The sequence below is a fragment of the Teleopsis dalmanni genome, chromosome 1 (genome assembly GCF_002237135.1).
Source record: "Teleopsis dalmanni isolate 2A chromosome 1, ASM223713v2, whole genome shotgun sequence".
Classification (NCBI taxonomy): Eukaryota; Metazoa; Arthropoda; class Insecta; order Diptera; family Diopsidae; genus Teleopsis; species Teleopsis dalmanni.
Window position 1 is genome coordinate 11,893,232 of NC_051846.1, and position 25,792 is coordinate 11,919,023.

Sequence of the window (25,792 nt, forward strand, 5' to 3'; positions counted from 1 at the left end):
ATAATTTAATAAAAGAATTAAATTTAGCATAACTACTTATATAAATCTAATATGCGCCATTACACTAAGACTTTTATTGCTATTTTCTTGAATTCCTAATAATTTAATTAAATTTAGACTATATAATTTATTTCCTAATGAACCCACAACTATACCAACAACTACACCAATAACTACACCAACAACTACATCAATAACTACACCAACAAGTACACCAACAACTACACTAATAACTACACCAACAACTACACCAACAACTAAACCAACAACTACACCAACAGCTGTATCAACGACTAACCCAACAACTAGCATATAACAACGACGGTAGACACTTGCTTTAACTTCGGCAAAGTTATTACTTACTAGCATTTTGATTTTACATTCCTTGTAATTGTAAGTAGAAGGTTGAACATATTAAAACCAGCCGCACCCATTAATATAAGTATCTGACCAATACTAATGTTGGAAATGTTGTCGATATACAAGAAATTCAACAGCGCGGACCGAGTCTAGATCCATGCCAAAGAGTCCTTTATCACGCTAGGACAAATATTAACCGAGATACATCCGATTTACTTGTGTGTACTAAATTAGAGATTCTACATTTGAAGTATAAGAGTCATGTAGCTTTTTGACTTGGCAGCTGCAGAAATACGAGCCCAATTCCTATTTGCCTGTCGCAAAGGATGATTGTATCTCAACATTCGTTTGTAATTGGCAGAAACAAACATTGAAACAAGAGATACCATAGAAAAACCACCAAGTCCAGCTAACTTTACTACATACTTATTCCCTTTTATATTAGAATGTTCGCAAATTCAAACTATAATTAAATTGGAGCTACATTATGGAGTACATTATACTCCATATTATATGCTTTCATTAACTATTCTAAACAAAATGCTGACTGCCGAAATAAATGCAATCATACATTTCAATGATATGAACGTCCTTAGATATACCTACTCTTTTGTCTATGAATTAAAAAAGAGTGTGCTTTCTAACTGCACTTAAAATACGGAAACAAAATAAGATCTTTTTTATGTATTACTGTTGTTGAGAAGTATTGAAAGCCACAGCGTTCGACTTGAACCCACTAAAACCACAAGTTGAAGGTTAAGTTGTTAAAATCTCATCCCAATAATGAACGGAAAGGAAAGGAGACTAGATAAGCTTAGTATTTAGCAAGCTAAATTTATCAAAGCCAAAAAAACATGGTCGCAATAATTGAGAGCTAAGAGTATTTATAAATGAAGGGAATGCGGTTGGCACAATTTTGTAAAAAGTCTAAGGTAGGAGCAAACTCTATGCTCGGGGTGGTAGCGACATAGATATAACCCAGATTGTCAAGATAGAAAACAAGAAATCGAGGTGCTTGGGAACAAAATAAAAACTCAAGCTACTAGCTAACTGCAGTAAAAACATATAACATGAAACAATGCAAAAAAAGTGCTACTTAACAGCACTATAAACTTATTTAAATAATTATTTTCAATGTAAAAAGTTAATATTTAAAATATTGAGAAATAATTTGAATAACTTGGCAGTAAATTATTTCAAGTCCACTATAATGACTACAAAATTCTTAGTATTCATATTATAAAAAATTTACTATTTTCTAGTAATAATTGCTGACCGTACGTGATTTTATATTTCGTATGGCAAACGCATATAAACGTTATCAATAAGTACAATACGTAGTAAAAAGAGCAGTAATGCAATCACTGACTCAAACACATGCAAACACATGTGTGAGACTCCACATACACATTTGAATATGTGAATCAGTTACATTTTCTTGTCTACACTTAACCGCATACATTTTTCGCTCTCTTATCCCAAATTTTCATATGGCGTACTTAACCTAGTACAAGTAAACGGCACGGCATGTTGGCCTTCGCTGCCTTCGCTGCCGTCGTCAGTGCGTTTAAGTTTGCCTTACATATTTTTTGTTGTCGTTGTTGTTGCTTTCGCCTTCTATTTCTGTTTTTTTTTTCTCGTTCATTCATATTCCGATTTTATATATAACAAAGTCCTTGTAAATTTTCTTAAGGAAAAACAATATTTCATTAAAAACTTTTAGTCAAGTTTGTTATTCTTTAATTCTTTAGGTTTGTGCTGATTGCGAGTTTTGTTGTTTTGTTTTTGATTAGTTTTAGTTTAAAAGTTTTACGTTTTATACGTTCTATGTTACGTTATACGTGCGGTGGCTGCTCTGGTAATATGAGGGGGCGTGACAGAGTTTTGTAATTAATTTCTTCAACTTCATGTTTATTTATCTCATTTTGGCTTTTTGTTTAAGTAAATTAAATTTTAGAAAAGTTTTTGTCCACTCAAATATTTTAGATAAAATAGAAAATATCTCAATTTGTTTACATATATATATAGTATATATATAGATTTTTAAATAAAAACTGCGATAAAAGTTAAATTTAGCTTTGTAAAGACGCAGTACCCTACACACATTGTAGTTGAGGAATAATTAACAAAAGTTTTACAAAATGTAATGATACATTTTTACATAAGCTTAATTAATTCATACTAAACTTTATTGATACTATTTTCACCAGTAAGGATTAATAAAATTTTGGTTCATTACAATAACAGTTAAATTAATAGTTGAACGTATAAATTCAAGTTCTCCTATCTATCTAAAAGAAAATTTTTAATATATGTTTAGGCCGTGTGCGAGTTCGAGTAAATTGAAATACAGTAAATTGAAATTCTCTAGGGATTTTTTGCACTGCACTTATGTAAACATTTATTTATTTATTTATTTACTTATTTATTGCTTTTATTTTTTATTTTTAACAAAAGTTTTCAAATATATTTATTTATTCATTAAACATCTTATAAAATTTTCACAATGGTAACACCTAATTTACCTAATTTTTATCTAAGTTATCCTACTTGATATTCTTACTTACTATTTCCCTCAATTTACTATCAATTTACTCGAACTCGCACACGGCCTTAATATATTAAGGGCTGTGCTTAAACTCGACGCACAACCGCAGAATTAGAGTTAGACTATCAAAATGCGGTACTTTTTTGAATGTATTTTAAGTTCAATCAGCGTACCGGAATCCTTCCTAATTTTTTTGCATGTCACAAAAACTAATGGATTGCAAAATAAAATTTGGTGTATTATATACGTGTACTATGCTTCAAAAGTGTAGAAAGTTTCGTGATAATGAGCCTAGTGCAATACCCACCCTATATACAAATTTTCGGGAAAAAAATTTATTTTTAAATATTTTTTTGCTTCCATTAAACTATACATACATGTTTATTCAATATATAAAAATACAAGTTTAAACTCATAACTTTTATTTATTTTTTAAAATTTAAGATATTATTATTAGTTCTATGTAAAAAACTTTAACAGTAAAATTTTATAAGTAAAAGTGTTCATCAGTCATTTTTTATGGATTTTTTCACTTCTATCTACGATACCCAAAAAATGTATCCGAGTTCCATTAATTATTATTGCTAATGGTTAAATATTAAAGCTTTGCAAAAAACAAAAAAATGTCCGTCGCATTTTATGTTTTGTACCCATTTGAGAAGCCGGACATCATTGAAAAATTTCGCAAAATATTACCTTCGATATTTCTCCACATATTGAATACATTCTTGAATGACAACTACAGTAAGGTTTCTATTTCAAAACTTCTCTAAAGATGTAAAAGCTATTACAGGCTCAATCCACTGGCAAATGTATTTATTTTCCTACTTCTTAAAGGGTTGCACTTCTTCACAATTCTGCGTTGAACAGTGGTACTATTAGCTAGTACCTGCTATTTTGTTAGCATCTATTTCGCTAAAAGCTTATTAGAGTCAAGGGTATATATGTTAAAGGAGCAATCTATACCTATGAAAGCAGCAGAATACTTTCAGTGTTATTATTAGAGTTAGAGAGTTATTTGAAGTTATTTGAAGTATATTTCAAAAGCCGGTACTATTACCTAGTACCTGTTATTTTGTTAGCATCTATTTCGCTAAAACCTTATTAGTTTCAAGGGTATATATGTTACGAGACCTATCTATATCTTAGAAAGCAGCAGAATATATAAAGTTTTTTGTTCTGAAAGTTAAGGAAAGTTAACGATTAAATCCCGAGATGCCATCCATTTGAATCAAAATCACTGATAACAGTATTACAAAAAACATTACCCATCTGTCCCTATGGTCTCCTGAAGCAGACTGCTTCTCACATACTTGATGACTATGCAATTCTTTCTTACAAAAGCATGTTGGCTGACCTATGTGCATTGACTACTTATGCATTATCTATGTAAAATACAAAAGTTCTTTAAATATTTATATATTTTGATATTTATATACTCGTAACTATGTACCGAAACTTGTAACTCATTTATATACAAATTTTTATAAGACTTATAAATATAAATCACTCAAAAATATGTTATTGGTTTATGATATATAACATGTCTTTGTAATAATATATTAGAGACAAGTCTGTATGTTATCTTTACTGCTTAAAACACACCTGCAATGGTTGATACTGTAAGTTACCTTTTTATAACTAACTTATGTTCTTATAATATTAAATCAAAATTGCATATAACATATATTAGCTAGATAATACAAACTTATGTATAGTAATTAAGGAAGCCTAATATTAAATTTATAAAGTTTTTCAATAACTTTTTAGTTTTATATTATAATAAAAAAATCACAGAGTTATCATATTAAAAATTATGGTAAAAATTGTTTTGTCTTTATATTTATATATATATCTATATTTATATATATATATACATATATATATATATATCTATATATCTATATCTATATAATTTTATAATTCTATATTATAATAACAAAAAATCTACAAAGTTGCAATAGTAAAAATTATGTTCTGGTTATTTGATTAAGAATTTTATCTTTAAATATTAAAAATTCTTAAATAAAAATTGTTATTGTCATCTATATATTATTTTAAATTAGTTATTATAAATTATTATTAAACAAAAACATATTATAGGGTTTGACTGACATCAAATGAAAAGTCATATATTTCATATTCAAGTATACTCTTTAATTATATATAAGTACTAAAATATGAAATTTATATTTAAATTAATAATGGGATAACTAACTAACTATATCTTATCTTTTTAGGACTGGAGGTGGCAGCATGTTGGGTGATGTTAACATATCTGCTATTCTGGATTCGTTCAGTGTTAGCTACGACAAAAGAGTAAGACCCAACTATGGAGGTAAGTTACTCACGACCAATTTTATCTCTCGTTAACTTTAAAATTCGACATTAATAAATTCTTAAGTATATCATTAATAAAAAAAATCCCACAACTGTTCTTAAATTCTGTTATATGTAATTAACACCTGAAATAACCTCACATGAACAAATTATTCCATCAATGCGCTTAAAACGAGATGTTACGAATAAATTTTATATAAAGAAATATATATAATAATTGAAGGAATGTATTCAGTAGTAATTTTACTTAATATTTTAAGTTACTATTTTAACAGTTGGTTATACTTAATATATATTAAATAAATAAACAACAGTATTTGCAATTTTTAACCATATTAAGGGTATTACGCATAATTAATTCTTTTTCATATGATATATGTGATACTAACAGATAGACCAATAACTTTATAGTACAAAACTGAAAGCTTTTACTTTTTGAAGGTTTCTTGATATTGATACATATCCGTGTTTCAGGCCCCCCTGTTGAAGTTGGAGTCACCATGTATGTGCTATCGATCAGCTCGCTGTCTGAAGTGAAAATGGTACAAACTATGACCTTGTACCTTAAAGATATATATTTTTACTATACTTTTTTTTTGTTTTTAATGCTAATGTTTATATTTTGTTTTGGTACGAAAAGTATTGCTCAATTAATAAACTTTTGAGTTTTAAATAAAATTAAACTCTTTACTAAATTATTTCCTTTTGATTTGTTTTACGAGTTTGTTAGTTTGTGTTATAGTAATTTTGTGAAACACCCTGTTTAAAGAACGAATTTATGTTTATGTTTTTATTGAGAAAATATTTTTACTTCTTTATCACATTATTTATATATTTTTTATTTGCAATTTTACTATGAATCACAATTCGTTTTTAACTTTTCAATAGAATTCCTCTTATAAATTATTAAAAACTCTTAAATAATGTGTTGTTCTGTCTGTTATTGAATTATGTCGAATATAGAAACTTTCACTTTAAAATTTTGAATAGATTATGATCGCACAAAGAGTTTTATTGATAATAATCTCTAATTCATTACTTTACTCATACAATTAAATAAAATATATAAGAAAAAAATCTGAAGTCATTCGTCGTCTACATACGTAACATCTTGTAGATGTGCTAAATTACATATTAACTATATATCCATTGTTGTTAAAGTTTAATATTAAAAATATATATACATTCTTGATTGTTTTTAAAATTTTTGCCTGACTTCAACATCCCTGTGCTTAAAACAAGCAGTTTTCTTCTAACTTCACGACTCTCCGAAATTAATAAATTTACTTTCAATTATATATATTCAATAAAAATAGTTTTTAGATTATAATTAATACTTTAAATATATATATCTTTAGCATATGTCGAAAGTTTATAGGGTTACCAAATGCTTTTATTTTTTGATTGTTAGAAATAGTTTTTTCACGGCTATAAAGACACAAAATTGAGCTTTTTTAATTGGCAAATATATTTTATTTTATGTAGGTTCTTAGAGTTTTTGTCTTTTGTTGTCTATACTAACTAATCCACTTACACTAGACTCTGTCCACCACACTTTCAATGTGTACACGTTACTAATACGATACGTTACGATTTTAAATGCATCAATTAGCAAGATTATAGTATTTTCACAGCACAAACAGGCAAATTAAAATACAAATAATAGCTTAAAAACTATCGATACGAATGTCTCATAAATATAAAAAGTATTTGTAAAACTTTCCAACACTAACAGTTGAGAAAACACAAAACCCCAATACTAAAACTAAAAATTGCAATAAATCATTGGCGTTCTTCTCACTACTCAAGCAGAAATTCCACAACTTACAGAAACAACATATAATTTATTAAACTTTTATTTTATTAATCTTTTAAACTTCTTGAAGCTTTTAACTAATTTTTCTTTAAACAAATTTCATGTCATTTTTTATGCTCTATTCTAGGGTCGTCCTGCTTCAGTCATTAAATATTTTTATCGCTTATGCGCTAACTCAACTGAGCTCAATATTTGGCTTATGAGCATTGGCTTGCTTAAATGTGCGAACCAGATACTTTTATTTTGTACCGAAAAAAACAAACAAAAAAAAATCAAAAATCAAAAATCGAAATACAAAATACAAAATACAAAACGAACAGAAAAGATACATAAATTTCTGAAACTCATATATCAAGTGAAATTTTAACAAATGGTGTGTTAAATCTGCTAAAGATTTATTTCAGAGATATTCATTCTTATTTCCGTTTCCGTTTTGTTTTCTTTTTTGCATTTTATTAAAATTTAATACAAAAGTGTAGATTGATTTGGTTTTCATTCGTCGCGGTTATGCAATTTCTGATTTCTTAACTTCAAATGCCACCGCTCGCCTTTCATTCAAGTAGAATAGTTTAATATATACAATATATATATATATATACATTTTTTTTATATTAACACTTTTTTATTTCTTTGAAGAAAATATAAATGGAATGAAATATGTATTATGTAAAAATAAATATAAACGAAATTATATACGGAAATTCTGCACACGCTCACAGTGCAATTTTTAACAGAGATTTTTTAATAAAATTTTTGGTATAGCATTATATATTTAAAAAAAATAATAATAGTTCAGTTATTTCTTAAATATACAAAAATATAAAGCAACAGAGCATATAAAGTATATTTTTTATAACAACAATGTTTATATCTAAAATAATAGTATTCATATAATATATATGGTATATAAAAAAGAATCGATGTTCACTTAATATTAATCACTCCAGGAGAATTTAATTACAATATGTCATAATCAAAGTTAAAATTGAAAGTGGTAAATATGTTGTAAGGAAATACGACATTCAGGAAATTCATTGTCGTGAAAAAAAGCAATCATATTAAACATAATAGTCTTCATATAATTGCTTTACATAAATCTATGGTCGTACACATAATACATTCGAAGAGAATATTTACAAGCGTTTTATATATATAACATTTTATTTTACAAGAGAGACAAATACTAATTCTCGACAAAATCAGAATTTTGATATCCCGCCTCCTCAGCACAGATGGTTTATTGGAGGCAACCTTAGAAGAGTTAATAAGCCTTTCAATCAGTCTTTGGTATATACAGTTCATTCAGTGGATTTGGAATAAGGATGATTCCCTCCATTTGTGATTTGTCAATTGACATGGAACTGTCCATCTGGCAAGACAATCAGCCTTTTCTTTGTGCCCATATAATTCATATCCCAAAACGCACTATAAAATAACGCGATTACTTTTTTCTACTTTGATAACCGTTAAGTAAATGACAATCACAGCTGAATGAATTTTGACAGAATTCACGACCAGTCTTGATATTAGATAATCCCTTCTTTTGTCGTTATTCTCAGATATTCTAAATCGAGGTTTCGATGACAAATAATTTAGACAATATGCAAACTATCGCTCTTATTGTATATCTCTTCACATACTCTCAGACATAATTTTCGATTTTTAATAATTTCGCTTGCAGTTGGATGTATAGCAATGTGCAGGCTTTTTGAAAAGAAGGTCCTAGTATCCTTAATATTAAACCAAACTTGCGAACCCTTACTTATTTGATATCCGAAAAAATAATTTTCTACAACATTAAATTAAGAACATTTAAAATTTACAATTAATTATTATTATTGTTATTGACTTGATCATAAAAATATTATTAAGTATAAATATATTGTCTTGACTATGTTTATTTAAATAAAAAACTGTATTAAATCATAAACTATATACGTCAGAATGATTAAAAAATACTGAAAGATGTCACACTTCAACTATGATTTGAAATTCTTGGAAACTAAAACCTTAATTAACTAATTTTATACGAATAATTTAATAACCTAATAATAATCTTGGTAACTACGTTATTAGAAAAAAGCACGAAATATATGTAGGAAGAAATTTCAAACACCTGTTTCTTTTATTAAATAAAAACATTTGAAGAAACAATTCTTATTATCAATGGATCGATTATACCTAAGAGACCATTGAACACTGCAAGCACTGACAGGTATATTGAGTCTAAAGGAAATTTTTTTGGCTTACTATTTTCCAAGGAAAGCGAAGCCTATTCTGAAGCTGCAACAGTATGCAGTCCGTTACTGCTTTCTCGTTACCGATTTTCAAGCTCAGCTTAATTCGGAACCTGATTCTGAAGCTAATAGTAACTATAAATAAGGTGTTCTAGTTGCTCATTTGCCCATGTGAATACTCTACGTGTATTTTAAACAGTAAATACCTATGAAGATATAATGTAAAGTTAAATATTTATTTGACACAAATAAATTTAATTAATAAAAATAATTTAAAAATAATAATTTGTATTGTGCTCTGGAATCTTTTATATTTTTGCATTATATTTATTAATAGAAAAAGGCCAAAAATTTTATTAAAAATCATTTATTAGGGAAAAATTTTAATTTTTAATTAAGTATAGCTTAAGTTAGCATAAAGAGTCAAAATAAAACTTAATAAAATAAAAATAATTAAAATGTTAAGTAATAATTGTTTGTACGTATGTTAAATGTTTATAAAATTAGAACAAAAACAAACGTGTGTGTGTATGTTACAGGTCCCCCAGTGGAGGTTGGCGTCACAATGTATGTGCTCAGTATCAGTTCGGTTTCGGAAGTTCTCATGGTACATACGTAATAATTTCCTTTCCAATTTTAATTTCTATCATTTTTGTTTTAATTATATATATAATTTTCATTATTTATGTTTATCAATGGATTTACGCAATATGTAAAACAAGCATACATAAATATTGTTTTTAACTTCAAAAACACTTTCAATTGGTTATATTTAAAATATGTTAGTTTTTGCAATGAAAATATTTTTTTGAAATAAAAATATATAAAATATTTTTCAAAATACTCTAACAGAAAATAAAATGAGATAATATTTTATATATGTATATGAAGATACACATATTATTGATGTGAAATTATTTTTGTAAAATTGCAACTCATTTAAATTTTAGTATTGAATTATTTTTTTTTTTTATAAAATTTTGTTAAATATATATATATAATTTTTGTGGTTCTATGTTGTTTCTAAATTATTCAATTAAATTTAATTTATTATATCACAATTTGAAATGTAAATGCTAGCGCTTTAAGCAATTCATTTTTAAATTGAAATTTCGATATGAAAAAGATTTTATATATAAGATTGTTGCAAAAAAAAAAATATGCAAAAAAGAAAAAATTATAATGATTTTTGATTTTAAAAATATTATTTTTTTTTATATATTGAAAAAGCGTAATAGTTGTTGTTGTTGTTTCAACATATCATCTAACTATCTTTCTATAAATCTCTCTCTCTCTCTCTATCTGTACTCACTATACTATAACTTTTTCATTTCAAAATATTTTTAATCATTTTTATGTTATAAGTATGCAAAAACATTCATATTATTTTGTGTTAAAATTTCAAAAAAAAAAAAAATATTATTCAGAAATAGTTTAAGCATTTTTCGATTATGCCTACTCTACTATGCATTTCTGTAAATCAAAGCATTAACAAAATGTCACATAAAACTGCAATTTATTATATATATTATATATATTTATACATATATTTTATTAGTTCTTTTATTTGTGCTTTTTATGATATATAAACCAAAGCAAATATACAAACACGAATATATTATTAAAAATTAGTTAGTTCACGCATTTCGAGATTTGAAGGATCTCTCTCATGTTTCATGTACATAAGCTCGAGCATAAAAAAGATATGAACAGACTTCACCAATGAAATTTTCATACATTTAAACAGAATGGAAATTTAGCTTAATTGCGATACAGTTAAACAACCATATATAATAATAATAATATACTAACAACTAAGTGGAAACTATAAAACTAACACATTTCGTAAAGTTTATATGTAAGTTTATTTTGTGTCTAGTGTGAACATCATATAAATTTTTTTATGTATAACAATAAAAACTATATGAACGTTGTAAATGTGTGTAAGAAGCAGTCCCAAATACACTGGCTGCGCGCATGTCTATTTAAATATATTTACTACATTAAGGACTTACCCACAGACATTCGAAACTGTTTATACAAAAACTTCTCCAACAACTTCTCTACAGGTTGATGGCACAACTATGTGAATAATTATTTTAACAAATTAATCTGCTTGACTTATTTTTCTAAATAAAAATTAATTATAAATAAAACAATGCAGTTCATTTACCTTAAGGTAATTTTTAATTTAAATTACTATGAAATAAAAATTAATTAAAATCTAATAGTGTGTTTAGACTAACGTACTTAGCTTGAAAAGTCTGCAACAATATACTTCATGTTTTATACAAAATCCATATGAAAAAATTCTAAATAAGTTAAATAAGTCTAAGTGTAAACATACCATCATTTTGACTCATTTTCCAGAACAAAAGTATAAAATAAATAAAATAAATAAAATTAAATACTTGCAGTTTATTTACCTAAAGGTAATTTTTAATCCAAATTCCTCTAATATAAAAATTTATTAGAATCTGGTGCTAAGTTTATACTATTGCACTTAAGTATATATCATTTTTCAATATAAAACCCATATACAAAAATGCTAAAAAAGTTCCATAAGTTAAAGTGTGAACATAGTATCGTTTTGACTTGTTTTTCTATATAAAAAAAGATCTACTGTTACTTTTATGTTAAGTTAATTGTTAGATAAATTACTCGGAAATAACAATTAATTAGAATCTGGTGCTATGTTTATACTATCATACTTAACTTGCAATATATGTGTCGTTTTTCACTCAAGATCCATACACAATCCTTATAAAATATGGTACGAAAATTCAACAAGTCAAAAAAAAAATCGCGGTTCATTTACCCTAAGGTAATTTTTTATTTAAATTACTGTTTAGACCATTATTCTTAACTTGAAAAATATGCAGCAAATGTGTCATTTTTCAAGCAAAATTCATACAAAGTCCGTTAAGTTCAATAAATCTCAGTGTAAACATAGTGCAAGGTAGTAAAATGTAATTTTTAAAGGACCGTTTAAGTTTAGTTAAAGACAATAAAATTTGGTTATTGTCTGGAGATATAATGTCTGAGAAATTATTTAATATAAACACCTAACTATATTTCTATTTTTTTTTGCACTTACTAATTCTTTATAAAATTTAAGGTCAAATAAAAAATTTAAAAATAGTAATACATCAAACATAATACATCCGTTTCCTTATTTCAACATTTTTTGTTTTATGGCTAATCTAAAACTCTAACCCACATCATCAAAGTGCAACAATAAATTACCAAATTTGACAACTTCATAGTTAATATGTAGCTGAAATGAATTTGTTTAATGGTAGCCCCACATGTAATCGAGATTGTCCTAATTTGTTTTTCATCAATCAATGTCAAACTGAAATGGCCAACTTTTAGTTTGCTAGTGGTAAATGTACACTCAACTACTACTTATATGTCATTCTAATGGTTTACCTATATCAAGGCGACATTAAAGGATTAAATAATTCCAAGGAATTAGTAATGAAATAAGTCATGTGTAAATGAAAACTTATCAAATATTGCTTATTTAGGATCTCAACTTAAAGCAGCGACAAGCCATTTGTAAGCTATTCCTAATATTAAAAGCCATAAATAGCTTTTTATTACTTTCAATTTATTCGACAAAGCAATAAATTAGGTTCTCACAGATATCAAATCATTTACATCTGGTCATATCCTAGCAATATATATCACAGCACATACATATGCACAGAGACTATCAGTGAAGATTAACAAGTTTTTTATACGAAAAGCTAACATAATTATAATTATACAAAGCAATCGTATCTAATGCAAACAGTAAGTATAAAAATAGTTGTATCTAGTTCAAACTATTTTAATTAAAAAATACAACAGCAGGTGAATATCACTCATACGACACGTACATACACACATATCAGAGTTAACAAAGGAATGAAAATATTATTGAAACATTATTGAAACACTCATAAAATGCAAACAAATTATTAATTGGTTTTTGAGGAGTTTTTGTTTATGCTTATTTATACAATGTGTGTGTGCCTATATAAACGTTTTATTATAACTAACATTACTAAGTATATATATACAATACCACATATCATATACTTGCTTCATATCTATACGTGTAATATTTATTATATATATAATTAAAAATTAAACATTACCTAAGATAGAACATTACAATTTTTATTTCAGTTATTTAATTTACTATTTATCTAAATATATTTTATTAAATTTCGGTTAAAATGAATCATATATAAGTTATTCAATTCAAAATATACATAACTTTTGCACAAATATTAGTAACTTAATTAATTAGTTAGTAATTGATGTAAATTCACATTACTTATTTAAAGAAATCTGGTACATTTCATTGTCATCCATAAGACTTATTATACTATTGTATATATGTTATATATATGACCTGGAGAAGGACAGTTCAGCATAAGACTGGCAAATCGTTTAACAAGTTGAGAGCAATAGCACAAAATAGAAAGCAGTGGAAAACTTCTGTAGACTACTTATGCTCCTAATGTAGTATGAAAATAATAATAATATATACTATACATCAAAGGATAATAATATACATCAAAGGAAAATAATATATATCAACGGATAAGAATATATATCAAAGGATATAATATTTATCAAAGCGAATTAATATATATCAAAGGATAATAATATATATCAAAGGCTAGTAATATATAATAAATGCTAATAACACACAGAACCTGAATGAAGGAACCTGAATGAAACACACTGCAATGAAGGATTTTTATAACAAAATATTTAAGTGTTTTCTAAACTTTAATAGGGATAAGTTTTAAGAACTAAAAAGTACTGACAGCAGAGGCCTTCGAATCATAGAAACTGTAAATTACAATTGTATAACAAAATAGTAATATTAAGATATTGAAAAAGACTAATATCATTAGAGTTAGTATAAAAAATCTATTATCTAGATGAGATAAGATCATAGACCAATTCAAATCACTGAATAGGTTGGAGGACCGCATAATTACATACAGACTTTACAATTTTATAGGTAAAAAAATACGGCAATAATATTAAATTTAGTTTTATTAATTCTTTATTAATTTATCTTTTACAATTCTATCAATATCAACATTATTAATATTAGTTATTGCCATACGAAAAATATTTTATTTTTTATATAATGACTTACGGCACTGGATACAGGTTTTTTGAACCATTTGTACAAAGAAATAAATACTAAAATCTTTGTCAATTAAGTAAATTAACGTGAAATATAATAAATTATTTAAAAGACTTTAATTCATTCATCATAAAGTAGTTAGCAAAATATAACAAAAAAATATAACACAAAGATTAGCCATGGGCCGCATGAGGCGCACGGGCCGTGCTTTGGACAGCCTTGATCGAAATAATACTAGATTAATGTTGGAGATATCGAGAAAGGAATTGTCTAAACGAGATTTTCTGCCTGGAATTCGTAAATGAGTTTTATGTCACACAAAGTTGTAAGCCGAGCCAGACGATGAGAAAAGACATTGAAGCCAAAACAACTGTATTTTTGATTGAAGAAGATGTGACATGAATGACTGATGTAAGGAGGTGATATAGGACCGTAGATTTCTTGGGGGTATTCGTTGAATAAGAAAATGTGTCAGATTTCAATAAATTTTAAATATAAAAGTTTTTTTAATAAAAACTTTGAAAAATTAAAAAAAAAAATTATAGGACAATATAGTTTTGCAATATACATACATATAAAATTACTAAACTCTTAAATATTGAAACATTCAGTTCATCACATCCTTCATCACATAAACTAATAAACATAATATCCCATTTTCATCTTTTTATATAAAGACTTCTTTGTTATATTCTAATATGATTAACTAGGAGAAGGTTCAAAGTTTTTGTTACCGACCTGATAGAGTTGTCATCTTGCAAAATTAGGTACTCAGTCAAGTTTATAGACGTCAGATTGGTTCTTAAAAGTTATCTTACTAGCTTTTAATGTATTACTTACAACTGAGCTACCAATTGAAAAACTTCAAAATGGTGATGAGGTGATGATATTTATCACCTCTTTGGCTTTGTTACTACTACACAATTATACTCGTATTATTTGTTTATACATAGTTACAAAATTGTTCCCTCATTATAATTTTAATGCCTAAACGGATATAGAATAAAACTGTTGCAAATTTTTAGCATGTACAGAATGAACCAATTAATCTAAAATTGCTCATAATGACTTTACGTCAACTTTAACCATTTATTTGTTTAGAAATTTCTCTTATCACAAATGACGCTCTAAAGATTCTGTTGTCATTTTGCAAGCTTCAAAATTTTCTCTTTTTAGGAATATTAATCTATTTAAGGGCGCATAATCATATATATATTATTCAACAAGAAGACCATTCGATCAAATCTATTCTCTTAAACCTAATTTTTGAAAGGTTACGTATATACTAGAGTTCCAAATACATCAAATAAAGGTATTTGAACCCCCGCGATGATTAATATTCGAATATATTTGCACTTGAACATTTGTTTCAACATTTTCGCACCTCAAGAACTTTCAAAAATTTGAAGTATTCGAATAATATTCGAGTATACTCGAGTATTCTTGAACTATTCAAAATATTCAATGCTTAAACATTGTGATGTACTACTTCAAACATTTTTGTTTGTCATATTCTTTACACCCAGTAGCTAACATTCTCATCATACACTTAGTAAATTCCACGTATTTAACTTGTAAATAAAATATTACACGACAGTTATATTATTATTGATAAATATTGTCATACAATTCTATTTGTGCCAGAGTAAAAAATTTACCAATATAATATTTATTTATTTAAATATATATAGATGTATATATATATATATATGCTATATAAACGAGTGCTCTAAAAGAAAGTAAAAATTTTCATATTCAACCAGAGTAGAAAATTTACTTTATAGTCTTTATTTATTTATATACATACTATATATATATATATATATATATACAAGTGTTCTAAAAGAAGTCAAATTCTTTCTTTCATATTTTTTAGAATAAATACAAATAATATAGTATAACTACATATATACTTATAATACATATATTTATATAAACAGTGATTCATATTACTTAAAATTTCTTTTGGGTTCAGGTATAATGGTTAAATGATTGACGGTCGGTCTTGGACAGTCATTGCTTTATAGGTTATAATTGCTTTATAGTAATGGAGATATAAAAATTGATTAAAGTAACTAATATTTGATTCATATTAACTGAAATCGTATTTATAAATAATTTTTATGCTTAATTTATGTTTAACAAATTATTTTTGTTTTAATATTTTCCGTTATTTTGGCGAACAACCCGAGTGGAAACCAAATCAATATCTTGTCTTTTTCTAAAAATATTTATAACAGTGAAATAATATAGAAACTAATACCATTAATAAATTATAATCTTTTTTTTATGAATATTTATATATAAAAATAAATCATGATATTTTTCTATGAGTGCTTTGATGCAATTTTCAAACCAACAAACAAAAAGGGGCATAAATTTGCATCAAAATAGTGCGCAAAATACGTTAGAAAACGAACAAACTAGCGGCCAAAAACTATGAAAAAGTCACTGAAGGACGTGACCCAAAATGCAAAGGACGCATTTACCATGTGAACTGAAAATGTTGCACAAATGAAATATGATACTACAAATATGAATCTATGCGCTCATTTGCATTACTTACTACTTTTTACTAAAAAAAAACTTAATTCATTTCTCTTTAGTATTTTACTAACCATTATAATTATTATTTTTTCTCAATACTTTTTTCTCATATACTATATATACAAGCATTTAGTTGAATTTAAATGAGATAAATTTTTTATACAAACTTAAACAATAAATTCTTTATTATATAAAGAAACAAACAAACATTTACAAAACTGCTTAGCGAAATTAACCAAATCCTTTCCAATGCTTTTAGTAGACAAATAAGCTCCCAATGCGCCCAGAATAAGCTCCGGATAAATTCAATGAACTTTATTTATTCAGCCAAATTCAATGATGAGTAACTTATTGTACATAACTGCATTTGTAAATACTCGTATATAAATATTTACAAATAGATTCATTTTCAGTTTAGTTGACGTTTTGTTTGTTCATTTCAAAAATTTCATTGTCTGAATTGAATTTCATTGAATTTAAACTGCAGCATCCCGATACGATAGTTATCCTCACAGAACTTGCAAGAGGACTACAAGCGTAGAAAGCGTTTTTTTTTTTTGGATTCACTTTCTAATAGCAATGAATTTTCACTGCTACCGCTAAAGGGAAAACAGCTTCATAAAAAGATAATATAAAGCTTTTACTACAGCCACAGCCACCTACTACAACGTACTGCATACTTCACAATTTAATATTTGTGAGAGGATTCTGTAATTCTGTAATTCTGTATTGTAAATATAGTTTTTCTATTAAGGACTTGCTTTTGTTTGGTACATATTTTGGATTTTTTTCTTTGAGATACGTAAATTTATTTTGTAATTTATTGATATTAGTTCTAAGCTAAGCCACGACTTTTAAATTCAATATCGGCTTTTGATAATTTATTTAGTTTACTGACTGTTGTCTGCATGTTGTTTTTGAAAAAAAGATAGTTTTAAACTATCTTTCAAATATGATCATTTTAGTTTTTGAAACAAAATCTGTTGCACGTATTTTTTGAAAATTTAATATTTTACAATTTTTATCTATCTAAAATTATGTTATAGTTTTTGCTAGTGATATTATCTAGTTTAACATAAAACTAAAATATTCTTTTAATTGGTATAATTAATAATTTTTGTACATTTACTTCTATTTTAACTGCAACTTTACTTTCATTTTCTCTAATGTTAATTTCGATATATGTAGATTTTTAATTTTAATTTACTATATATACAAAAAAAAATCTGAATAAAATTCAAAACTTAAACTAATTCAAAATTTTTCTCTTTTTTTTGCATTTTGCCAACCCGTTTTCCTTTTTCTTGTGGTTTCTATTGCCATTGCCTTAAAATAAATTTATTCGTAAATTCGTCGATATTAGGACTTTACATTGGATTTTTACTTTCGTCAATTTTGGACCGATCCTCGTTTAGCGTATAGAAAACGACCTGGTGTAGAAACACTATCGGTTGGATCAGAGTTCATAAAAAATATTTGGGTACCTGACACCTTTTTTGTAAATGAAAAACAATCATATTTTCACATTGCAACAACCAGTAATGAATTCATACGTGTTCATCATTCTGGATCAATAACAAGAAGTATTAGGTAAAAAATAAATGCATAAATCATTTTCTTTTATAAATTACCAAAAAACTTAACTTTAATATCAAATTTAATGGAAATACTGAGACTATAAACTGAAAACAATACAGATATTGTCATGTTTATGTTGTGATATTTTTTATACATATATAAATGTTCTGTACAAATCGATGTTGTGTTTTATAATTTTTTATTTACGAAAAAAAATTTACTATATATAAATAAGACAAATATGTTTGAAAGAGTGAGTTCAATTGGCAAGCAAGGATACCTATTTAAAGAATATTTCATAAAACAATATTTTATTTTAGTTCAATATTTTCTTACTACATGAAATGTTGGTAAATGGAAACACAACATGCGAAGGCGTTCCGAATAAAAGTGATAATTATTGATAAACAAAAATAAACAATACAAAAAATTATTTAAAAAAAAAATCAAGAAAGCAAACAAATTGAAATCAGGAATACCTTATATATAGTTAGCTGCATTTACCTATATGATTTTTATTTCACTTTCGAATGAAATCCTAATCTTTATTCCATATAAAAAAACCTAACAATATTAGCATTTATCTATTACATTAGCATTGAATAAAAAATAAGCCGAATGTGATTATAACACGCCTAGCCAAAAGACTTCTAATAGACTTTTTGAAGCATGTATCGCAAGTCACTCTTATTTAGAAGCAAAGCACCAAAAAACGTCCTCAATGAACGTTATATCGTTGAAAATCTGCAACAACTAGGAACGCACCTTATATACTCTCGTACAGATGAACTTAAAGAATCCTTCAGCAGTGCTGCACGTGAATTTTACCAATGTTTTGAAAGGTTAAAGAAAACAATTTTTTTTAAATGTTTCTTTATATTCAAATGAATTTAATATTTTGAAAAATAAGAATCATTCTTATTTATATCAAATACAATACACTAAGTTAATTTTTTGTACTACCGTGCTTCAATGTACTACCCAAGACTTTCAATGAACCTCTTGAACTATAGATATAATTGAAGAATGAATATTTTTAGAACATGAATAAGCATTGACCTTATATATAAGATTGATCAGAGAATTTGAACAATTTATCTACAAACAATTTCCAAATTAGTTTTATAAATCTGTTCTAACTCCAGGTTAACATGGCCCACCTACAATAAAAATAAATCCTGGGAACTCATCAAAAAAGATCACGTGAACACTGCAAGGCTTACTGCAGTTCTTACTGGTTATTGCTGTGTAGCAACTCACGCAGAGAAACTGTGCATTCCCCATAAGCTTCGCTGTAGAAGTTGTGGAAACCCGCAAGAGAAAGAAACAATAATACGTTTTCTCTGTGAATGCCCGGCTTTAACGTCCAGAAGATATAGGTTCTTAGAAAAATACTTCTTTGATAGTTTATCAGACTGCTCAGCGGTAAAGATGAAAGACATATTAAATTACCTAAATTCGGCGAGATGGATTTAGTCTCCACTCTTATATTATATACTATGGTTCTTGCGAGGAATGTGGTAGTAAAACGGCGAAAGAGCACTGCAGTAGCTTGAAGAAAATATAGTACAAGTAATTTGTAAAAATATCTTCTACTAATTTTATGGATAGTATGAAATTTGTCCAATATAACATTATCAGTTGGTTTCATAATACTGCACTTATAAACTGCATCCATAATTGCAAAGCTTTTACCTGTTTTACAAAATATTTTTTAAAGAAGAACTTTTGTAAAAAATATAGAGACATATCTAAGGTTGTGTTACTCAATAATATAAACTGACAATTTCTTCTCGTTAAAATATTTTTGTAGTGCAATCTAAAGATCTACTGTGCCCCCACTTTAATTTGGAATGGATCTCTAACTCTTCGATCAGTTGTAGTATAGAACCTACTTTACACAGATGGTTTATTTCCTCATCTGATATTATACAATATTAGCAGAATATATTTCTAACTCTTTAATTATTGTAGTGTTTTACCTAAGCTATAATGTTTATTTTATCATTTGATATTATATGCCCAGCTAACTACAACAAATTTTGATTAAAAATATTTTTACGTTCTTTTAAGTTTACGCTCTGTGTCCTTATAGATGTCAACTTTTCAATCACTTCTTTAAAATCAATGAACTTAACTATATTATTTTCTTTTCGAAATAAAGCCAAATGAGGTGGCCTGGACTATAACATGATAGTTCATGCATAGTTCTTCATAAGTTTTAGTTTCACCAAAAATAATAGACTCGCAAATTCTGAAAATTAAGTGAAAGCTTAGCTGAAGAATTAGAACAGATTGTATGTACTCTTATTTTTCTATTAATTGTTTTTTTATCTGCAAATAACTCATTATCTGAACAAAATGGATCTGTCAGATAAAGAAGAATACCAGCAATATTCGGTTTTGGTCTAGACCTCTAGTCAACTTCTTTGTGACTTTTTGACTTTGATCTAGCCAAGAGGAGTTTACTGGGTCGGGATCTGGTATTCCATATGATATTAAGATATTCTCAATAACTGATGTTTTAGCATTCATTCAATAGCTTAATTCTCTTCAGTTTAGTTAGAAGCGATAAGCAGCAGAAAAGATTATTTGTTGTCTTAGTGCTGCGCCCGCAGGGAACCAGTGCCCCATATTATTCAATTCACTTTTTTTCACAATCATCACATTTACTGCAAGATTGTAGACTCTCGTTTCTAGAGTGTTAAACATACTCAAACATATCTTCTACTTCCTCAATTGTTTTTGATTTCATCTGAAAGACAATATTTGAATATTAATATTCCTGACATTATATTAATATTACACCATATTATGTATTATGTTCTTTTATATAATAAATTGTATCTAATTAATATATATTTATTAAATAATATTTATAATTTATTTAAAAAGATTTTTAGGGGGATAATGTTATTCACAGAACAATGATTATTTACGAATGCGGTAATTTTTTTTAATATACTTTAGGAATACTTTTACCCTTTAATCAAAGATTATGGTGCCTTGGGAATCTATGTAAAATAAGTACAAATTTAAATATTATTACATATAAAAATATTATATTTTTTCCCCATGTTTCAAGATTTCACTAACTTAGTTACGATGTTTTTAAGGATAATGATAATACATATGCTAATTGAATACTATTTATTATTTTATAAGATTATTTTAATTGATAAGAGTTATTGTCCCATTTTGAAAATACTTCAGAAAATATCTTCATAAATTAATTTCTTTAACGTTTAAACAACATGATTTCAATTAATTTGTTGGAACTCCAACGCTTTTATTCTGAACGCCTTCGTTTATAAGTCTTTACCAGCACTTTTAGCTATACCTATTATTCAATTTTACCATCGGAAATGAAATGAATAATTGAATTGAGATACTCGTTTAGAAAATCAAATGAAAAAGAACACATATAAGCAATTAAAGTCCTGCAACTCAGCGGTACCAAGCAAATATCAAAGTGTGTTTTACACCGCAAAAAGGTTTGCTTGTTGGAAGGGTACACTATTGTACATTTTTCCATGGATATTTTTCTAGTACATTTAAACAAGAATCTGTCCAAAAGATAAAAAAACGCAAAAAAAAAAATAAAAAACTTAAAAAAGTAAAAAGTTTCGTTAGGACATGGATTAGGACAAGGATATGCAATGCAAAAGCGTATGTTGCGATCACGCCTATGGGTAAGCGCAAAAGGCATAAGTAAGGTAAGACGGTTATTTACAAAAATATACGTATGCTTTTAAAATAAAATATATAGCGTAGCATTTACAAATATATATTAAATACTAGCAAATTAACAAAAATAAAAAAATAATTAAAAAGAATATAAATTAACTTAACGAGCTGCTTGAAGCTAACTAAATACATAATTAGATATTTGAAGTATTTTATTGAGTAAGCTCTGCCTCTCTCCACATAAGTACATTTGAAGTACATAAATCTAAAAAATCGAACATACATTACTTTTCATCCCAATTGAACTCGCTGTATTCGCTCCTTTTATTGTCGTTGCTATTGTTCTTATGCTTGCTCTTAGTTATTGTTTCGCATTGAATAATAGAAAAAAATTGCTTTTGTCCTTTACTAATTAAAAATATATATTTTCTCTTCCTTTGTCAACTGTTAATGATTGTTTTATAGATTGACTATTACTGCATCATGTCCAATGAATCTACAATACTTTCCAATGGACCGGCAATTGTGTCATATCGAAATCGAAAGCTGTAAGTAATTATAATACACATTCTATACTTTACTATATATATTTTAATTAATAATTTTTAATAAAAGCTTAAATGAAACTATTATTTAAGTTAGTTTTATTAAATAGTATAAAAATTTAAACCTCATTCAGAATTGCAACCGTTAGTTAAAGTATAATTTTTTTTAAAATATATATATAATAATATTTACAAACAATAGATATATAAAATATTTATATATATTATCCAAATATTATGTAAACATATACATATATTATATATATATTTTTCTTGATATGAATATTAATTTTCATTTTTCGATTTTCGATTTTGTGCTGTTTGTTCGTTATATGAGAAAATTTTTTAACACTTTTAAGTGAATAAGAATTATTATATTAAATATATATACATATACTGAAAAAAATCAAAATCAAAATACCTTTATATAAAATTTTAATATTATTATACATATGTGCATCTATTAGCAACATTTTAGGCAGTTATATACGAATATGCAAATATTTGTACGAGTATGAACTTCATATATAATAGTTTTAATCAGTTTAGTTCAAAAAAATGTTATAAAATTCTCTCCGATATAAGAATAATTCTACTGTACTGGCACTAAACACAGAACCTAGTTAAATCTACTTCAAGCAAACTATTGTTATAATCTAAAACTATAGCCAAAACTCTTAAAATTAGCAAGAATAAAATAATTAGTACGAACAATAGATCAGGTTTAAATTCTTTCCTTAAGTTCTTAATTATTAATTTATTTTCTTTTCTTATATTTTTGGTAAAGAAAAGAATATATGATTACAAACTAAATATCTTTAAAAAAAATTAAAAAAAAAACAAAAAATTATGCTACATACTACTTTTAGTAGCACATTTCTCCAATATTTTTCACTTAGTTTTTTTATTTATTTAAATTCTTTTCCTTTTATCTTTAATATATTTTTATTAATTTCCATTTTTTTCCATTTTAGATATATATATATATATAATTTAAATTGAAATTTGCTTTGAATTTCCTTTAAATGCCCATTTATTAGTTTTATCATCAGAGTCAGTCAAATTTAGTACAAATTCAAAACATTTATGAATCCTTAATCAATCAATCAGTCATTCAATTATGGTCTACTTGAAACATATTAATCAATATAAATAATATCATATATGAGAAATGAACAAAAAATATTTTTGTGAAATTATACAAAACAATATCCATCAATATTGGTTGGTTTTCGGTCGCCTTCTCTTTTACAGCAACCGCAGAAGGTTGAGAATCGATAATCGACTAGTACTTAAGTGAAATTCTGTGACGTCAAGAAATGTTTTAAAATGTCCTTACCACAAAAAATATAATAAATAAATATAACTCAAATATTAAATAAAGAATTACTTAAGTATACTTTGCAAATTAAGATTATACATTTTTTCCCAACAGTACAGTCATCAAACGCAATAAATCTATTCAAAATTTCAGAACCACAGTATTTCCAATGTATTTAGTTTAAGAGTGGAATAGGCTGAGTCTTGAGCCTATAACTAAATTTTTATCGTTTAAAATTTATATCCAACTGCCGCAAATCAAATTTATAATTTTCATAATAATTTATGTGTTATTTTTACTGCAAATGAATTAAAAAAATTAGAAAAGTAAAAATTTATTGGCTAAATTAAAGTAAAATAATTAAATATTTATTATATATAGAAATTATTTTTGGAAAACCTGTTTGCAGTTAAATTTTAAATACATAAATAAATTCTTGTGTTTAGTAAGAGTGTATATAGTATTGATTAAGCACAAAAATATTGCAAAAATAATAAAGGGATTTATGGATGTAATGATTTAAGTTAATAAAACAAAGATAGTACAATATAAAAATTATATATTTATTTATTAATTCAATTTAATAGAAAAAAAATAATAAAAATTAAATAAAAACTTTTTGCGTATTTATAAATTATAATATTAATACTGTAATTCTTAAAGTACAGCAAGGCAATTAATAAATTTTTTAATTTAAAAAAAATAATTTTAAAAAATGAACAGTATTAAAAAAATGTTATGATAATTTTTTCTTTGCATAGAGGTAATGGAAAGTATTTATTTTATATATATAATATATATAGTATATATATTTATATATATATTGGGTTGAAAAGAGTTTCTGACAACAGTACACGGAAACATTATTATTATTCTGATCATTTGTATCTATTATTTGAAATTTTATTTTATTATTATTATCTATTATCTACTTTTAATTTAAAAAAATTGTTTAAGAATAAATAAAAATTATCAGAATAATATATATGATCCGATGAAAGTCTCCGAGTGGTGTTGTCATAAATTTTTTTGATATTAAGAGCTTACACATGAAAACATTTAAAAACTTTTTTGTATAAAACATATAAAACACATTTGGCAGGACCCGAGTTCGATTCCTGGTACTTGCAGTCTCAAAAATAATTATTTACGAATAATTAAATACAAGAATTATTTTCAAGACCACTGATGATGGGTCTTTGGCAATACTCGAAACAGCTGTATGGTCAGCCAAAAATTCAATTAATTAAAATAATATAAAAAATAAATTTTTGTTATTGTATTTCACTACTGTTCGAAAAAACCTCTTTAAGAATTAATATTTTAATAAAAATAAATACATACATTTTATTGTTTTTTAAACACACTTAAAATTTAAATATTAAAAAAAAATTTTGTTTAAATTAGTTCAAGAAATATTTAAGAGTTTTACACTTGATTCATTACTTCTCAATTATTACTATATATTATATATAGTACATATACTATATATTATTATTGTACTTTCATTACTTAAACAACCAATTTTAATGTATTTTATTATTAAACAGTTTAAATAAAATAATTTTTTAATAATAATAACCAATGTTTGGAATAAATAAAACTATTTATTACAATTGTACTAGAAATTAATAATATAAATATATTATATATTA

At 25.8% G+C, this 25,792-nt stretch overlaps 1 protein-coding gene across 1 annotated transcript in view; it reads left to right on the forward strand.

Annotated features, from left to right (window-relative positions):
* LOC119677370 (gamma-aminobutyric acid receptor subunit beta-like) overlaps positions 1 to 25,792 on the forward strand; it is a 46,960-nt gene that overhangs the window by 16,752 nt on the left and 4,416 nt on the right. Inside the window, exons 2-5 of the mRNA XM_038088685.1 lie at positions 5,149 to 5,246; positions 5,723 to 5,790; positions 18,370 to 18,596; positions 22,737 to 22,819. Of these exons, the coding sequence (XP_037944613.1) occupies positions 5,149 to 5,246; positions 5,723 to 5,790; positions 18,370 to 18,596; positions 22,737 to 22,819 (476 nt within the window). The remainder of the gene's footprint in view (positions 1 to 5,148; positions 5,247 to 5,722; positions 5,791 to 18,369; positions 18,597 to 22,736; positions 22,820 to 25,792) is intronic.